The sequence below is a fragment of the Meles meles genome, chromosome 19 (assembly GCF_922984935.1).
Source record: "Meles meles chromosome 19, mMelMel3.1 paternal haplotype, whole genome shotgun sequence".
Taxonomy (NCBI): Eukaryota; Metazoa; Chordata; class Mammalia; order Carnivora; family Mustelidae; genus Meles; species Meles meles.
In genome coordinates, this window is record NC_060084.1 from 17,141,241 (window position 1) to 17,160,431 (window position 19,191).

A 19,191-nucleotide genomic window follows, 5' to 3' on the forward strand; every position below is an offset into this window, starting at 1 on the left:
CTTACCCCTGCACAGTCTGCTTAGTAGGAATCCTGTAAAATTCAAGTCAAATCACATCACTGCTTTGCTATAAACCTTCTGATGACTTCTTTCTTCCTTCCTTTCTTTCTGATTTTATTTGACAGAGGAAACACAAGCAAGAGAAACATGAGACAGAAGGAGAAGCAGGCTCCCCACCAAGGGGGGGTGCCTGACATGGGGCTTGATCCCAGGACCCTGGTATCATGACCTGAGCCAAAGGCAGATGCTTAATGACTGAGCCACCCAGGCATCCCGATGACTTCACACTTCATCCAGACCCAGCATGATGCTCCGCCACAGACATCACCTCTCTGACTCCATCTCCTACTTCTTTCCCTTTTGCTTTTTCCACTCCAGCCATTTGTTGTTTCCACACACCAAGTACAGTGCTACCTCAGGGCCTTTGCACTTGCTATTCCTGAGATATCTTCATGACTTGTTTCCTCACCTCTTTCAGGTCTTTACTTGAATACCCCTTCTCAGAAAAGCCTTTCCTACCCATCCTGCTTGAGATGGCAGACTTCCCTGTGCTTGGTGTCCATACCAACACCGATTTCTCTGCTAGCTGATTTGTCTGTTCTCTGCACTGGAAAGTAAGCTCCATGAGGGCGGAAAGAGGTCTGTTTTATGAAGTGCTGCACCCCAGTGCCAGAAATAGTGCTAGGTATGCAGGATGTGGATTAAAGCTTGCCCTTGTTAACTTCCTATTGGATTGCATGTGTTTCTGTGTAAGGACCAATTCAGAGAGTGGAAAAAGCCAATGGGAAAGGTTTAAAGAATTTAGTTTGTAACTAAACACGTCTGCCCCCTAGACCAGGGCCTCTCAAACCCTAGCATGCAAAGGAACCCCTGGAGGGCCTGTGAAAACACAGATTACTGGGTCTTAGCCCTAAGCTTCTGAATCAGTAGGTCAGGATGGGCCTGAGAACTGGCCTGTCTAACAAGTTCCCGGCACTGCTGATACTATTGGTCTGGAGATCGCACATTCAGAACAACTGCTCAAGCCTCTAGATGACATCACAGCAGGGCTCAGTCTGTCTGTTCACCACTGCTTTGAAAGCCTGGCACGTTCCAGAAGCGCCATAAACATCTACCCACTGAATGACACCCCTAGATTAAGAGCATCAGGAACAGATGGGCAATGTTGGGGATGCCTTAGTCCTAGCAGTTCAGGGTAGAATTGGGTCTTCGAATTACCCCATCCTCAGAGGAGAGAGAGTGTGGGTACTTACACAAGAGAGCCAGGACAGCCCCCAGGATTGGGAGGAGGAAGCCGCCCTTCCAGGGGTCAGGGCAGGTATTCACGTGGCCGTGGCAGTCACACACGGTGGCCTTGATCACCGTCAGCTGTTCATTGTTGCCACGGTCAGCCAGAGAAAGGTGCACATCATAGATGTCTTGCTTGAGGAACTTCTTCAAGGACAAGGCCACTGTGTTTCCTGGAGGAGACAGATAACGTTTGCCACAACACAGAGGCCACATCACCTTCTTCTTTTTTTTTCTTTTAAAGGATATTTATTTACTTAAGAGAGAAAATGAAAGAGCACAAGAGGGGGATGGGTCAAAGGGAGAAGCAGACTTCCCACTGAGCAGGGAGCCCAGCACGGGGCTCGATCCCAGGACTCCAGGAAAATGACCTGAGCTGGAGGCAGTTGCTTAACCACCTGAGCCACCCAGATGCTCCCATCGGCTTATTTTCTTAAAATCAAATCGATAGTCACAGTATCTTTAAAATAATGAAGCTTTTGGGGCACCTGGGTGGCTCAGTGGGTTAAAGCCTCTGCCTTCGGCTCAGGTCATGATCCCAGGGTCCTGGGATGGAGCCCCACATTGGGCTCTCTGCTCGGTGGGGAGCCTGCTTCCTCCTCTGTCTCTCTCTCTTTGCCTGCCTCTCTGTCTACTTGTGATCTCTGTCAAATAAATAAATAAAATCTTTAAAAAAAATAATGAAGCTTTTAAAAAGCCATGTCATGCGGAGCCAATAATTTCTCAGCACCATCAGCTGCTCAACTGTTCTCCTCAACGTGAACCCACGAAGTACATTCTTCCCGCGATAACTAACCCCATCTTTTAGCATTCACGCTGACTGACCACCTGTTTTCCTACCTGAAAGTTCACTACCTTTTATTATTACAGCATTTTGCCACTGTAATAGTAAATATAATGTTTATGCCTCAACTGTCAGATACAATTTCAGTATCTGAAACACCAATATTTCTGCAAAAGCATTATTTTTTTTCATATTTATTTTTTAAAGATTTTATTTATTTATTTGGCAGAGAGAGAGAGAGAGAGATCACAAGTAGGCAGAGAGGCAGGCAGAGAGAGAGGGGGAAGCAGGCTCCCTGCCGAGCAGAGAGCCCGATGTGGGACTCGATCCCAGGACGCTGAGATCATGACCTGAGCCGAAGGCAGGGGCTTAACCACTGAGCCACCCAGGTGCCCCATAGATTTATTTATTTCAGAGATAGAGCCCAAGGGTGCAGGAGAGGCAGAAAGCATCTTAAGCAGGCTCCACACTGAGTGCAGAGCCTCATAAGAGGCTCAATCTCAGGACCCCGAAGACATGACCTGAGCCAAAATCAAGGGTCTGATGCGCAACCCACTGCACCATCCAGGCACCCCGAGAGCATCAGTTATTAATAAATGCAAATGCACATGGCTGGTGATGTAACAGACATTGGTGAGCGGGTTGGAGGGGATGCCAGGCTGCACCGTCACAGCATCAGTGATGCACACGAGGTTTGGGGGTGCTGGCGGTGAGGCTGCAGTGGGCACAGGGCTAACCTGCCTTCAAAGGCCCAGGGCGGGTGGCAGGTAAACCTTAAAGCAGAAGCCAAGAGTCAGTGGGGGTGCACAAGGGGTCCCACTCTGGGGAGGCTGTGTGGAGGTCCGAGAATGGGGAAGAGGGCCACATTTGTGGGTGAGAAATACAGGGTTAGGGGCTTCTCTGAAGAAAGGCTTTAGTTTGTTTATTTATTTTTTAATTTTTATTTATTTGACAGTGAGAGACACAGCAAGAGAGGGAATACAAGCAGGGGAGTGGGAGAGAAAGAAGCAGGCTTCAGGCTGAGCAGGGAGCCCAGTGCGGCGCTCGATCTCAAGACCCTGGGATAGTGACCTGAGCTGAAGGCAGAGGCTTAACAGCTGAGCCACCCAGGTGCCCTGGACCTTCAGTTTAGACTCGTTTCTCATGGAAGGAGCCATCAGCCAGGGTAGCATGACTTCTCCTCATGCAGGATCCTCACCGTTACATGCCAGCAGTGTCCCCCCAGTCATCGGGGCAACCAAAACCCACCTCATGATTCTAGCTCCCCCCACCCTCAGGCTTGCTGGCCTATTTCAGCACTGACCTCAGGCCACTTTTTGTTCAAAGGTTCTGCATACTTGCTGGGCTCCTCTTAGTAAGAAAGCCTGAAGGGAGGGTGCCTGGGTGCCTCAGTGGGTTACACCTCTGCCTTCGGCTCAGGTCATGATCTCAGGGTCCTGGGATGGAGCCCCACATCGGGCTCTCTGCTCAGTGGGGAGCCTGCTACCCGCCCCTCTCCCCCCACCTCTCTGCCTACGTGTGATCTCTCTCTGTGTCAAATAAATAAATAAATAAATAAATAAATCTTTTAAAGTCTGGTCCGCAGGCTGAGGCCAAGGTCAGGTATTTCCCCGGAACAACCCTACCATCACTTTGCGCCCACGCCGGAAGGCGGATTTCGCAAGGGATGAGGGCGGTGCTGGTGACTAAGCGGACGCTGACTGGGAGTGAAGCTCTCCTCTCCTCTCCACCGCCGCTTTGAGAGGAGGTACCTCTAGCCTCATTTTACCAACACAGGAATTGAAACTTAGGGAGGCTAAGTAACCAGACCACACATGGTAAGGTCTGGATTAATTCCCCTGACAAGGACATGGTCGGTGAGAACAAACTAAACTAAAAACCAAGAACCAGGGTCACGTGGATGGCTCAGTCAGTAAAGCATCTGACTTCGGCTCCGGTCATGATCCTGGGATGGAGCCCCACACTGGGCTCCCCTGCTCAGAGGGGAGTCTGCTTGGTCCTCTCCCCCAGCCCTCCCCTTGTTTTCGCACTCAAATAAATGAAATATTGGAAGGAAGGAAGGAAGGAAGGAAAGGGAGAGAGAAAGAGAAAGAAAGAAAACAAAAAAACCCCAGAACCAGGTGTCAGTACTATCACCAGGTGATGGTTCCACTGGGCGTCGGCCACATGCTCACCCCTCAGCGAGCCAGACCTGTGATTGCTGCCTGGGAATAATGCTGGTGAAGGTGCTTGCTCACATCTACTGAGCACGGAGTACCAGGCAAGAGGCCTCTGGTGAAATCACTGACTTCATCTTCACAGTAACTGGATGGAAGTTGTTACGATTATTGGCACCATTCTACAGATAGGGTTAACTGAGGAACAGTGAGGTTCGGTAACTTGTCCATAATCACAAAACTAATAAATGGAAGAACTGGGTCTTGAACCAAGACATTCTGGTTCCAGAGTCCATGCTCTACAACTGTTAAGATCAGGGAGAGGGGAAAATGGCTTTTGGCCCACAAGGGAGTGACAGGAGACCAGCTTGGGTTCCTCAAAGGAAAGGTGCCAGGCATACATACCCAAGTCACAAGAATCATGAAACTGAGACAATGTGGGTATCTGAAGCAGGTCTCCTGAGTCCTTTCTGGGCTGGGCTCAGCAGGAACAAGACACTGGGCACTGGGTTCCTTCGGGGCAGAGCCTTTGTGTACTGGTTCCCTATTTTCCTCCTGGGGAACCCTAGCCCCAAGACGAAGGGGAGACATTTTAAACCAAAGTGAACAGTGTCTCTCCAGAGGCCTCACTGGCTTTTGGGGCTGGATCTTTCTCACACACCAAGTCCTCACTCACTCGATGCCACCTGACCTCTTTCCAGGCCAGTGACAACTGAAAAGCCCTGAAAGACTGAGAAGCTCTGGGGAGAACGAGAAAAAGAAATGACAGGGAGGTGGAGGGGAGCAGGTGTGGCTTCAGCTTCTGGTCCACACTCACGTGCTCTGTGCCCTTGGGCACGCTACTTAACCTCTCTGAGCCTATCATCTCTAAATCCAGATAAAAGTACTGCCCACAGAGGGTGGTAGAAACATTACATAAGGAACGAAAAGGCATCTTGCATATTGTCAGGGGTCAAATCACAGTGCCTGGATTCAAATTCTTGGGGCATCATTTTTTAGCCATAATGCTTCTGGCAAGACACTTAACCTTCTAGAAGCCTTGGTTTCCTCATCTGTAAAATGGGCACACATTGATGTATATATGTGCGTTGCCGTGAGGGCTGAGCAACCTCATCCATGAAGCGTCTTCAGTGCTGTCTAGCACACAGCAGGCATGCTCCGGCCATGTGAGCTATCATCACCGCAGGAGTCCTGGCTCCTTCATCAGGTGCGACTGAGAAAGTCAAACCCTCTCTCTTCCTGCCTCAGTTTTTCCAACTGTACAGGAAGGTGGTTGGGCTAGAACATTCTTAAAGGCTTACACTAAGTTAATTAAGCAGCATTTGGTTGATGTTCTTAACTCAGTGGAATGTATGCGGGGTTCTGGTGTGGGGCACACGCCCACCTACCGCCAGCACTCACTCACCTTTCTCGTTGACCTCTGCTGTCCAGTAGATGTCCGAGTCGTGTGTGAGCTGGGCCTGGAAAGGGGAGGTGTGGGGGGACAGGTCCTTGTCTGTGATGTTCAGCACTTGGGCCACAGGGCTTTGGTTGCAGATGGTGATGTGACGGGGCTCAGGGACAGGGCCGTGGTCGTTGATGTCCATCAGAGTTAGCAGGAGGGTCCCAGTGCCGGTGGTGGGAGGGCTCCCTGTTCATAATTACACACAGGAGCCCTTTCAGCATCTGCCCTTGGTTGGGGTGATGGCTGAATGCTAAGCTTTCTGATCTACCCAGTCTCAGGGATGTCCCCGTTTATAGGGCAGCTGTAACTTTTCAAGTCCTTCCACATCCTGCTTTAGTCTCATCATAGATCAAACCAGTGAAGGCAAATCCAGGACAATCATGGCATCATTCTCAGCAGATTTTCCTAACCGATCACAGCAGCTAGAGCCACTACTCATCTGTCCCAAGGGGAAACCTACTGGCCACCTCAGGGCTGACGCCATGTTTGCTGATGAGCTCTGGGGCCAGCTCCCTTCACAGTCCTGCCGTGACTTCTCGCCTGCTTCTAGGCCTTGTTTCATCGTGTCAAGCAAAGACATCAAATCACACCACAACCCCCAGCTCTGTCGCAGTGTGACATCACTCATTAATCATGCCACTTTCCAGGCGGCCCCTTCTAATCAAATCACAAGGGGAAACTGACAGGCCGACCCAGGCATCAGTGAACCACACACTTGGGATGAAAGAAATCTTTCTCCTAATACTTGGGTCTTAGGGAAACCATAGCCAGTTCTAGTCTTTAAAACTCTTCTCTGGGGGCACCTGGGTGGCTCAGTGGGTTAAAGCCTCTGCCTTCGGCTCAGGTCATGATCCCGGGGTCCTGGGATTGAGCCCTGCGTCAGACTTTCTGCTCAGTGGGGAGCCTGCTTCCTTTCCTCTTTCTCTGTCTGCCTCTCTGCCTACTTGTGATCTCTGTCTGTTAAATAAATAAATAAATCTTTAAAAAAATAAAATAAAATTCTCCTCTGCAAGTCCCCCTTGGCCCTCCAGATTGGTTTGCCGATAGCCTTCCCTGACCCCCTACTCAGTCTGGGGAGGATGTGCTATGCCTTGGGCTCCAAAGGCACCCAAGTGGACGGGCTGGGAGGAAGCTCTCACCGTCATCTGTGGCCAAGACCAGAACTTTATAGACATTGTTCTTCACAAACTGTTCATCCTCACGGTCTAAGACCCCTGTGGCGGTGACCTGCCCACTGTCTGGGTCCATTGCTAGCCACCCTGCTGGCTCTCTCAGGATGTGGTAGCTGGAATGGAAAAGGTGGGAAGAGTCATACCCAGTATACTTAGAATTCTGGTTGTCCTTCCAACTGGCAGACGGTGTCATGGGACTTGGGGCTCCCAAGCATGATCACATGAAAAATGCATCTCCCTGCCAAATGGGAGCCTGAGCAGCAGGCAGACAGCCCAGCAGGGACACATGATAGAGAGTGGCTATACCTGCCCCCTGGATCTCTGCTCAGAGTCCTCAGCCTTGGGGAGGGTAGGAAGGGAAGGCACTGTGCAGGGGTGATGGTCAAAATATGTAGCAATCTTGACAGTAATCAGAACAAGCGCTGACTACAGTAAACAGCCCCTCTGATGCTACTAGTGCTTCTGGATGCTTCCAAGCCCGGCTCCTGGTTACCTGATCTTCTGATCCCCCTGGTCAGGATCCTGTGCTGTGTAGGTGCACACCAGCTCCCCGACAGAGATGCCCTCCTGGACCTCAATGACTTTGGAGGGTGGGACAAACACAGGTGCCTCATTCACGTCGTCCACGTTAACCACTATGGTGGCTGTGGAGGTTGGGAGCTTCACCACAAAGGGAGCCTCGTTGGTCACTTCAACATACAGGAAGTGCTGGTTTTTGGCCTCGAAGTCTAAGCCCTGCGGGAGAAGAGGAAGGAGGACCTGAGCTGCCAAAGTCTGAGGAGGACCCACGCAGTGCTGTGATGTCAGAAAGAAAGGGCCTGTGGCCAGGGGCTGGAAGCTCCCAGCATCCACAGGACCGTCCTTCCCGGGACGTCTGGGTGGTGCAGTCGGTTAAGCATCTGACTCTTGGTTTCGGCTCTAGAGTGATCTCAGGGTTGTGAAATCCAGCCCCATGTAGAGGCCGGCACTGAGCTCCATGCTAGGTGTTGGGTCTGCTTGAGTCTCTCTCTCTCCCTCTGCCCCTCCCCTGCCTCTCTCTCTAAAACAAATAAATCTTTAAAAAAGAAATGCTGTCTTTTCCATAAAGCCTTTCTTGCATTTTTTTTTGAGTGGGGGGAGAGGGGGAGGAACAGAGAGAATCTTAGGCAGGCTCCACGCCCTGTGCCGAGCCTGAGTGGGACTCGATCTCACAACCCTGAGATCATGACCTGAGCTGAAATCAAGAGATGGACACTTAACATCTGAGCCACCCCGGTGTCCCATCCTCCTGACTTTTCTGAGTGTCTGGTAGGGCCTTTCAGGCCACCCCTAGACCTGTAAGCCCTAGAACTGGTTCCCAAGAGGGTGGCGCAGGGCGTGCAGTAGAAACCTGTGGAGGCCTTTCTCGTTGTCATAATGATGGGGATGCTGTTGGCAGTGATAGGCTGGGGTAGGGACACAAAGGACTGTCCCACAGGCCTTGTGACTTGCCAGTAGCCCCTTGGACGTTCATGTATTCATGGGTGTGAAAACTCTTGTTTACTATCTGTCTTACATATAAACTAAGTTTTTGGTGTTGTTTTAATATATACTGACTTTTCCAGGAATGCAACTTCTGAGGGGAGCTTGTAGTTTGGTTTGTCCAGGCCTTTCCTCAAAGTTGTGTATTTGCTGTTTGGTGAAGACATTGGTACGCCTGTGGTACGCATGAGCCGCCTCAGTGACATGCAGTTTCCACCTCATTTGGACAATTCCACAAAGAGATGCAAGTAACTGACTACTTCATTATGTTTTCTAGTATGTACCCCAAAGCTTACATATAGAAATACCTTATTATCAGTAACTTCTCCTGTAAAATTCTCCTTTATTTCACAGTTAGGGCATTCTATTTTTCTAGAAATTATGTAAGTTATAAAAATTAAATTATAAATGAAATTCATAATGAGGGCATTGCAAAGTTTTTGTTGCAAGAAGGAGATAGTCGGGGGCGCCTTGGTGGCTCAGGGGGTTGGGCCTCTGCCTTCAGCTCAGGTCATGATCTCAGGGTCCTGGGATCGAGTCCCGCATCGGGCTCTCTGCTCAGCAGGGAGCCTGCTTCACTCTCTCTCTCTCTCTGCCTGCCTCTCTGTCTGCTTGTGATCTCTCTCTGTCAAATAAATAAATAAAATCTTTTAAAAAAGAAGGAGATAGTTGTTAAAGTATATAAAACCCTGCTTCTCTGAGTCACTTTTTTTTTTTTTTTTTTTTAAAGATTTTCTTATTTGAGAGAGAGAGCAACAGCACAAGCAGGGGGACCAGTAGGTTCCCCACTGAGTTGGGAGGTTGATGCAGGGCTCAATCCCAGGGCTCTGGGATTGTCCCAGGCCATTCTTCATAAAAAACCAAGAAGTAAAAGAAATCAAAAAATAATTAGGCCCATCTTCTTTTTTTTTTTTTTTTAAAGATTTTATTTATTTATTTGACAGAGAGAGATCACAAGTAGATAGAGAGGCAGGCAGAGAGAGAGAGAGAGGGAAGCAGGCTCCCCGCTGAGCAGAGAGCCCGATGCGGGACTCGATCCCAGGACCCGGAGATCATGACCTGAGCCGAAGGCAGCGGCTTAACCCACTGAGCCACCCAGGCGCCCCATAGGCCCATCTTCTTAAAGCACCAATTTTATTGAAAGACTTTTTGGGAGGCAAGCATATCTCTAACTACTAAGTAACTTAAAACATTTTACTATGCAAAAACTTAGACATATATTACAATTCAATGCAAAACTAGCAAGAATTCCAATAAAACAGAGACCCTCTGTGTGAGAAGACTAACTGCAGGCAGCCTCTGGATGCCCGGATCTGGAAGGAGCAGCTCTACTAATCTGCCTCCATCAGATCAGTGACTCTCACCTGTATCACGAATGGAGTCCCTCAGTAAGATACACTTTGAACAAATTCATTCCTCAACGCGAGAGGGATGGGAAAGTGTCAGAAGCCACCAGCCTGCTACACTCCCTGGTGAACGTTCCAAAGTAGGTGTCCCAAGGCAGGTGGTACACTGACTGTCCCTTGTCTAAAGCCCGAATGGACTCACCTTTCTGGTTGTCAGGATGCCCTGGTTGCTCTCGGGGTGGGTGGTGATGGTAAAATGGCCCCCGTCGTCGCCTTCCAGGATGCGGTAGGTGGCGCGCCATGCCGACGAGTTGGGGGCATCCAGGTCAGTCACCGTCAGCCTCTGCACCTCCTGGCCCACCGCGTTCTCGGGTACACGGGCCTCATACTGTCGGCGCGGGAAGCACAGCACCATCAGAGCAGAGACCGACCGCCCACCCCAAGACTGTTCCCCTCTTCACCAGCTGCGGATCCTACGGGAAACTCACTGTTCCTGGGACCACCCAACCCACACCCCACGGTGTCAGGACCCACACAGATGCACCACGTCCTCACAGCCGCTGGGAGAGACCACAGGGATCTGTTTTTCCTACATCTGAGTGCAAAATACTCCCACAAGCTCGCTGGGTCTGGGTGCCCTGAACCCTGCCGTGTGTGGCTGTTTACCTAGCTGAGATCAGAAAGGTATGAAGATGGTGCAAGAAGGACTAGGGGCCTGATGGCTCTATGGCCCGGATCAGGAACGTTTTTGGAAGTTCTGGGACAGGTGGCAAACACTGGGAGCTCAGCTGCTCGCAGCAAATTTTTACTCAAGCCTAAATTATGTAGGAGCCAGTTATCTTTTTTCCCCCCAGAGTTATCTAACGACGGAAGGGGGTGGGTTGATTGGCATGGAGTCCTTTGTCACCGGAGGTGTGCAGAGCGTTCTTGGGGGGAAGGTGGGCACGTACAGCTGTGAGGCCAATTCCAAGTGCTCATGTTGATGAACGCTTTTCTTTCTTTCTGCCTGTTCTTCTTCCTTTCAGTAAACTCTACCCCCAGTGAGGGGCCTGAGCTCATGACATGGAGATCAAGAGTCAGTTACATGCTCCAATGACTGAGCCAGCCAGGTGCCCCTCAACACGGCTTTTCATATGGAGCACTTCTGCTCCATATGAAACCGGGGATGGCGTTATAAACTGTCCAGAGATTATTCCTTTCAACACGGAGAATGATACAAGTAATATCATCATCTTCATTTCACAGATCAGGAAATGGGGCACAAAGATGTTAGGCAGTTTGTCTCTGGTCACACAGTCTAGTAAGTGGTGGGGCAGGACCAGAAGCAAAGCGAGCTCGTTCCAGAGTTTCATTAGAAAGAAAAACCTGAGCCCTTCATCATCTGCTGAGGGAAGGACTGGCTGGGCACTCACCTTCTGAGGTTCAAACACGGGAGCATTGTCATTGGCATCGAGGATTTCTATTATGGCCACTGCGGTGGTGGTAGAACCATCCCCGTCCATGTCTGTCGCCTGGATGGTCACTGTGTACTCGGGCACTCTCTGGCGAGGAAAGGAGAGTTCAGGCTGAGGGGCCCCTCAGCCTGGCCTCCCCGAAGCACAGCCCTGCATGCATGTGGAGGGAAAGGGAATCTCTCCCCGTCTCCCATTGTTTTCTTGAATCCCCGCCCCACTGCTTACCCACCGTAGGGAAGAACAGAGGTAAAGCATGGCGGGGAAGGAGAAATGCAGACCCACACAGTTCTCCTGGGCCAGCCAGCCCGCAGTGCAGTCTGGGGACTGCCCCGACCCTGGGCTGATGCAGAATGGGAGCTCTGAGTGGGGATTTGGGCAAAGGTATTAATTAGGAAACAGTAGGCGACTCTAGCATTCATTGAGCTAATTCTACTTTGTAGCACACAAGGGACAAATCTGGGCAATGTGCATGCTAAGTGAGCCATTCTGAGGGAAATGAGAAAACCTACAGAAAATATCAAACGCCTGCATTTTACAGCTGCCTCCTCAACCTTAACGAGATCATTTGGCACCATGCCACTGGCTTCAGAGAGCTGTGGGACATCAACACGGGAACACAGCAGCAGCCATCCCAGCTGACTTGGATTCTCGCCGCTCTGCCTTAGGCTATGGGGCATGGACAGGGGTTTCCTGCTCTCATGTTAGGCCCCAGCCTGAGCAAGGCTGGAGGGGCAGCACTTTCCCTAGGAGCTACTCACCTCCCGGTCCAGGCCACTGGAGATGACGCTGATGGTGCCCGTGCTCCGGTGGACAGTGAACATGAGGTCATGAGGATCCTTTGGCTCTTGGCTATGGATAGAGTAAGCGACCACCCCATTGTATGTGTTGACAGCATCGTCCTCATCTGTGGCTGTCACCTGCATCACAGAAGTGCCTAGAGGAGAGAAGGCGCGAGTGAGCATCTTTCCCTCCCTGCTCTAGTCCCAGCCTTGCCCACTTCTGGAATTCTGAGAGACTCCGTCCTGTTCATTGACTTGGACCCATCTTCCACTTTGTGGCAGATTGCTCATTGGGGTCTGTTTTCCATTCTCTGCTCCTTTCTTAGAAACGAAAACCTCCATCATGTTAAGCTGAGCACAGGCCTACCTAGAACAAAGACCATCTATTTCCCAAGAATGAGGCTCTGAGATTAAGAACTTGCCCAGGGTCATGGGTGAAGAGGCAAATGAAGATTCAAATCAAGATCTTTGTAGCTTCAAAGCTAGTGGTTCCCAAACCTGACTGATCATCTGAAGCTTCTGGGAAATTTTTAAATATACAGATTCCAGGCTATACTCTAGGAGCACTCTTATTCAGGGTTCTTGGGATAGAATGAGAAAAATCTGAAATTTTTTTTAAGATTTTACATATTTGACAGAGTGAGAGACAGTGAGAGAGGGAACACAAGCAGGGAGAGTGGGAGAGGGAGAAGCAGACTTCCCTCTGAGCAGGGAGCCCAATGTGGGACTCGATCCCAGGACCCTGGGATCATGACCTGAGGTGAAGGCAGACGCTTAACGACTGGGGCACCCAGGCTCCTGGAGATTTTTAAGATGATCCCAGGTGATTGGATGCACAGCTGAGGCAATCAAGTAAAGAGGGTTCTTAAAGGCTTTAGGTGCCTGGTCTGATCTCCAGATGGTTCCAGAAGTTGACCCAAGGCTAGGTCTGGGCCCAGCAGACCTCCCCAGCTATCCACCGCTCCCCAGTCCGCTTACCAGGTAATACCCCTTCCAAGACACTCCCTCTGAAAACATCCTGGGTGAACTTGGGCTTGTGGTCGTTCTGGTCTGTGACAATGATGGAAATGTTCATGGGGTCTTCCACTGAGGCACCGTTCTCCGATACGGCGTGGCCAAAGAGCTGTGGGTGCACAGGTATAGGGTCAGCCTGGCCCTACCGACCCACAGGGTCCTGCTTCTTGTCGGATGCTACAGGTTACTTGCCTCATACTTCGCAATCTTCTCCCGGTCCAGTGGCTTATTCAACAACAACCAGCCTGTTTCCTTCTCTATGGCAAAGATACCCTCAGGGGGACTGTCTGCTCCAGGCCCTGTGATGCTGTAGAAAATCTTGGTGCCTCTGTCCTTATTAGATTTGAGCTGGAAGCAAAAGAAATTGGCAGCTGACAAAGTCTCAGCTATCTCAGGATGGCAGCAAAGGCGAGGAGGGCTGGAGAGGCACTGCCTTATCAGAAATCGATCCCGTTACCAAGGCTTTCAGGAGCAAGAAACCCCATCGGCAGGCCTTTGGGTGAGGGTCCCTGCAGCCACCCAAGACTCCGGGGATAAGGCACAGTCATACCTGATTCAGCCTCTGGGGGAAGGGGCCCTTGCCATTCTCGGCGACAGATATTGGTGGAACCACCCATTCTCTCTTGTGTCTTCGCAAGATGCGGCTGGATGGGGAGATCTTCAGTGCTTTCCTGCCCTGCAAGGAGAGGAGACTCCTTAACACAAGCAGTGCACAGCTGGAGACACCCGACATCCTCGCACTTGGAGGAGTTATTAAGGGTGAGGAGAGAGACCTAAAGGGGTTTACTGCGGAAGACAAATTGAAAATAATCCAAAGTGTTCATTTGGAGAGAACCAACTGAACACACATTATAATACTTCCATCTAGTGGAACTGCTCTACAGCTCTAAAAATGAGGAACGAGGAAGTCTATGTGCTGACACGAAAGATCTTTGTTATATGCTGTTAATTGAAAAAGAACAAGGTGGGGCGCCTGGGTGGCTCAGTGGGTTTTTTCCTTCTAAAGTTTCCTTCTAAAGTTTCTTTATATATTCTATATTTATTTATATTAAACATATGTTATATATTTTATATATATATAGATAGATACACAGACCTTTTTCCCTCCTCTCTTTTATGCAAAAGCTAGCATGCTGTTCACATGTCTGCGCCTTCTTTCTTCACTTAAAAATAGGTCAGTATACTGCCTGTCCCCTTCTCACAGATAACCCTGTCGTTAGTTTCTTTTGTATCTGCCCCCATACTTTGTTTATATGTGAGCCACTATGAATACACTATTTTCCTACCCTTTCTCACAAAAGACGATACGTATGAACTATGTGAAGTTGTTAAATAAAATACTAAACCAAATTACAGTTTAGTATACCTTGTTCTTTTTTTTTTTTTTAATTTTATTTATTTATTTGACAGAGATCACAAGTAGACAGAGAAGCAGGCAAAGAGTGAAGAGGAAGCAGGCTCCCTGCTGAGCAGAGAGCCCGATGCGGGGCTCGATCCCAGGACCTGGGATCATGACCTGAGCTGAAGGCAGAGGCTTTAACCCACTGAGCCACCCAGGCGCCCCAACTTTTTATTATTTTTAATTATTTGAACTATGTGTATATATCAGCTCTTTAAAAAATTAAAAGAAAGAAATGTGGCTGAGTGCCTCGGGTCTGTCTTCCCAGAGGCTCATGGGATCCACATCCCTTCCCCCGGGGTTTAGCCAGATGATATGAGAAAGAAGGAAAGAGAGGTGGAAAGGGAATCCCTGGGGCAAAGGGCACTGGGCCACCACTCACAGGGCAGTTCTCTGCCCCACTTGCTTGACTCTCTGGCGCCCCTAGTGGGAGGTTGTAAGCTGTGGGCAACGGAGGGCCAGCACTGCCTTTTCTGAAAGGGCAACATGGTTCATAATGGCCACAGCAACCTCAAACTCCTGGCTAGCAGCAAGCTGGGCATGCACAGAGAACAGCTTTCTCCTGTGTTGCAAGTGTACGACGTGGTGTTTTACCTGAACTGTTCTATCATTTTGCCCAGTGAAATCACCATCAGTGCCAGGCAGGGCTGACTCTTCCCCAGGGCAGTCCATGCAAATCACTGTGGGGAAGGAAGAAAGAGAATATTAGGAAAGAGGGCGCTTCTGGAAGCTACCCCAGTGGAAGCAACACCTGACAATAGCCCTCTGACTGGATCAAGGGCTGTTCCAAGCCAGAAGGAGACTGGCTTTTGTCTCCATTGTGATCAATTATGAATGTCAGATGGGGCTTCCAACTTTGGTCTCGAGAGGGACAATCACTTGGTGGTTTGTGAACCGAGGCCCTTTCTTTCCTCATGACACCTGAAGAATCAAGATCATCGGCATTCAGTTCATCAGCCCCAGACGGCCTCATGAGACACAAGGTAAACCCAAGGTCATAGCTGGAGGCAGGAGGTTTTCAGCATTTTGGAAGACCACGAGTCTACCTACAAGCAATACACATCCTGCTACCACACAGATGGTTCTGGACAACCTCTAGCTGTTTCAGTTTATCATGTTCATCATGTTTTAGTTTATCATGCTCCCTCTGAATCCCTTCTGCTTGGCCACCCTTTAAATAAGCACTCTGAGGTGCTAACTACCATTCACCAAGCTACAGTCTGTGCTCATTTCATCCTGACAACTACCTTAACCACCAAGGTAGGTATTAGCTTCTTTTTAAAGATAAGAAAACTGAGGTTCAGAAGCCGCATCAGCCTGACTCCAACGTATTTGCTGGAGAGTGTTCCCTGATGCTGGCCCAGACACCAATGTGTCCTTTCACTAGGCTGCAGCATGACAAGGCCCACAGGGACAGCCACAGAAATGTCGGCGTGAGGCCTCCCAACCATCCTTTTTTTGAAAAACTGTCCTTTAGTCTCAGATGATGATGATTGCTTTATTTTCTCCCCTTGCTGCCGCCTCTCCTTTCCTCCTCTATGATGATGATTGTTTTAAAAAATCCTTTCTTAGGGCACCTGGCTGGCTCAGTCGGCAAAGGCTGCAACTTCTGATCTCAAGGTTGTGAGTTCGAGCCCCATTTGGATGCAGAGATGACTCTGCAAATAAGGAAGGATAACAGCTGATTTTTTTTTTTTCTTTTAGATTTTAAGAAATCTCTACATTCATCGTGGGGCTCAAACTCACAACCCTAAAACCAAGAGTCACATGATCTACCGACTGACGCAGCCAGGTGTCCCAAGAGATGAGTTGTGTTGTTTTTTTTTTAACTACAAAAGTCATGTGAACACGATGAAGTATTCAAACAGTATATGAGTATAATATTAAAAAGTAAAATTCTACTTTTTTTAAAGTAGACTCCATGCCCAGAGGGGAGCCCGATACAAGGCTTAAACTCATAATCCTGAGTCATGACCTGAGTCAAAACCAAAAGTTGGACAACTTAACCAACTGAGCCACCCAGGAGCCCCTAAAAAAAACTAGAATACTAAATGATAAATATCCAGAATATAGAAAGAGCTCCTAAAACTCAACATCAAGAAACAAAGGACTGGGATGCCTGGGTGGCTCAGTGGATTAAGCCGCTGCCTTCGGCCTTCGGCTCAGGTCACGATCTCAGGGTCCTGGGATTGAGCCCCGCATCAGGCTCTCTGCTCCGCAGGGAGCCTGCTTCCTCCTCTCTCTCTGCCTGCCTCTCTGCCTACTTGTGATCTCTCTCTCTGTCAAATGAATAAATAAAAATCTTTAAAAAAAAAAAAAAAAGAAAAGAAACAAAGGACTGAAAGACATTTGTCCAAAGAAGATACACAAATGGCCGATAAGCCTATGAAAAGATGCTTAGAATCATTAGTTATTAGGAAAATGCAAGCATAAAGCTCAACGTGATACCACCTCACACCACCTCACGCCCTCTAGGAAAATGATTTTAAAGTATTTTTTTAAAGATTTTATTTATTTATTTGACAAAGAGATCACAAGTAGGCAGAGAGGCAGGCAGAGAGAGAGAAGGGGGAAGCAGACTCCCCGCTGAGCAGAGAGCCCGATGTGGGGGTTCGATCCCAGGACCCTGGGATCATGACCTGAGCCAAAGACAGAGGCTTTAACCCACTGAGCCACCCAGGTGCCCCAAAACTATTTTAAAAAGTGGGGCGGGGGTGGGGAATAACAAGTGCTGGCAAGACAGAAAGAAACTGGAACGCTGTGGCACTGGCAATGGAAATGGTGCAGCTTCCCCGTGAAAGAGTCTGGTGCTCCTCCAAATGTAAGCACAGCCAGCCGCAGGACCCCGCGGCTCTCTTTCCAGGTGCACACCCCAAAGAACGGAAAGCAGGAATACACTCAGGTACCTGTACAACAGTTTCCACAGTATCTTTTTTCACAGTAGCTGAGAGGAGCGAACCACCCAAGTGTTCACCGAGAGATGAACAGATCAACAAACTGTGGTATATCCACGCAGCAGAATACGATTCCGCTTTCAAAAGTAACACAGTTCTGACACGGGCTACAATACGGACGACCCTCGCAAACGACATGGTACGTGAAATAAGCCAGTCAGAAAAGGACAAATGCTGCAGGATCCCGTGTATACGAGGTACCAAGAACAGCGGAGAGAGAGAGGAGACTAGAGGATCCCGGGGCTGCAGACGGGGCAGATGCGGAGTTACTGTCCAACGGGGACAGAGTTACTGTTCAGGATGACTAAAAAGTTCTGGAGATGGATTATGATGCTGGTAGCAAAAACACTGTGAATGTGCTTGAGCACCACTGAATTATTTACTCTAAGATGGATAAAATGGTCAGCTTTATGTTATGTGTATTTTACTTCAATAAGAAAAAACAGCAGAAGTCTGATGTGGGCGTGTAAAACGGAACAGTCATTTTGGAAAACTGTTGGGTAGTATTTACCACAGCTAAATATGCACATTCCCCAAGACCTAGCAATTCCACTTTGTGGTAGAGACCCAGCCAACACACACACACACACTCACCCGAAGGCATGTGTTACAATGTTCACAGCAGCACTGCTTCTAACAGGGAAAAACTGGAAACAGCCGGAAGGTCCACTGAGGCAGAATGGATAGGAACACCATGGTATATCCACATAATGAAATTAATCAGCCACAAGGACAGATGATGACCGGGATGAATCTCACAAACCTACAGCTGAATGAGAGAGGCCCAGTGCGGGGTGCCTGGGCGGCTCAGTAGATTAAGCCTCTACCTTCAGTTCAGGTCATGATCTCAGGGTCCTGGGATGGAGTCCTGCATCAGACTCTCTGCTCAGCAGGGAGCCTGCTACCGCCCCACCCCCCACCAACTTCTGCCTACTTGTGATCTCTGTTTGTCAAATAAATAAATAAAATCTTTAAAAAGAGAGAGAGAGACAGACAGACAGACAGACAGGCCCGGTGTGAGAGAGGACCGCGTTGACATGAGGTTCAAGAACAGGCACAACTGGGGCGCCTGGGTGGCTCAGTGGTTTAAGTCTCTGCCTTCGGCTCAGGTCGTGATCTCGGGGTCCTGGGATCCAGGCCCGCATCGGGCTCTCTGCTCAGTGGGGAGCCTGTTTCTCCCTCTCTCCCTGCCTACTTGTGACCTCTCTCTCTGTCAAATAAATAAATAAAATATTAAAAAAAAAAAAAAAAAAAGAACAGGCACAACTAACCTAAGTGAATGAAGTTAAGATAAGGTCATCCTTCCAGAGAGGGGGCAGTGAACAGAGGGAGGAAGAAGGGAGGCTTAAAGGCATACAGGGTGCCTTCAGTTCCACAGAACCCAGTGCCAGCCCGCTAGAAGCCAATAGCTCTCACAGAGAGAAGCAGAATCTGGTAGGGGAAGGCTGGAATGTGCCTATGACAATGAGAAGATACTTTAGACACCAGGTCCCCACTGAAGAGTGGTGGCCTGTGACATGCTTGGCCAGCAGGAGGGGAAGGGGGGATCTAGGCCTGAGTCAGCTCCAGAGGGTCCTGGAGGCAGCAAGACTCCCAGGGTGACCCTGCCCTTACATCCTGCACACAGAGGTAGAGACCCATCTTCTGAGGATTCTGGCTTTGCCCGAGGGCTACAAGGACCAGAAATGCTGTATCCCAAAGGTTAAATCACCTTACTATAGGGCAATAGTTAGATAATCTGTGAAACGCTTACTCCACAGATTATTCATGCAAGTATGCAGAATTACAGTTATAGTAGAGTTTTTAAGTTATCTAGGGAAGTTCTTATGCTATGAAGTGAAAGACAGTAAGCAGAATGTAGAAAGGAATATATGCAACAATGCACATTTCAAAAGACTAGAA

At 49.2% G+C, this 19,191-nt stretch overlaps 1 protein-coding gene across 1 annotated transcript in view; it reads right to left on the reverse strand.

Annotated features, from left to right (window-relative positions):
- CDH3 (cadherin 3) overlaps positions 1–19,191 on the reverse strand; it is a 47,430-nt gene that overhangs the window by 6,650 nt on the left and 21,589 nt on the right. Inside the window, exons 3-13 of the mRNA XM_045989385.1 lie at positions 14,930–15,015; positions 13,487–13,612; positions 13,129–13,284; positions 12,901–13,045; positions 11,902–12,077; positions 11,102–11,230; positions 9,892–10,077; positions 7,337–7,578; positions 6,811–6,956; positions 5,633–5,857; positions 1,254–1,460 (exon numbers count right to left, since the gene is read on the reverse strand). Of these exons, the coding sequence (XP_045845341.1) occupies positions 1,254–1,460; positions 5,633–5,857; positions 6,811–6,956; positions 7,337–7,578; positions 9,892–10,077; positions 11,102–11,230; positions 11,902–12,077; positions 12,901–13,045; positions 13,129–13,284; positions 13,487–13,612; positions 14,930–15,015 (1,824 nt within the window). The remainder of the gene's footprint in view (positions 1–1,253; positions 1,461–5,632; positions 5,858–6,810; positions 6,957–7,336; positions 7,579–9,891; positions 10,078–11,101; positions 11,231–11,901; positions 12,078–12,900; positions 13,046–13,128; positions 13,285–13,486; positions 13,613–14,929; positions 15,016–19,191) is intronic.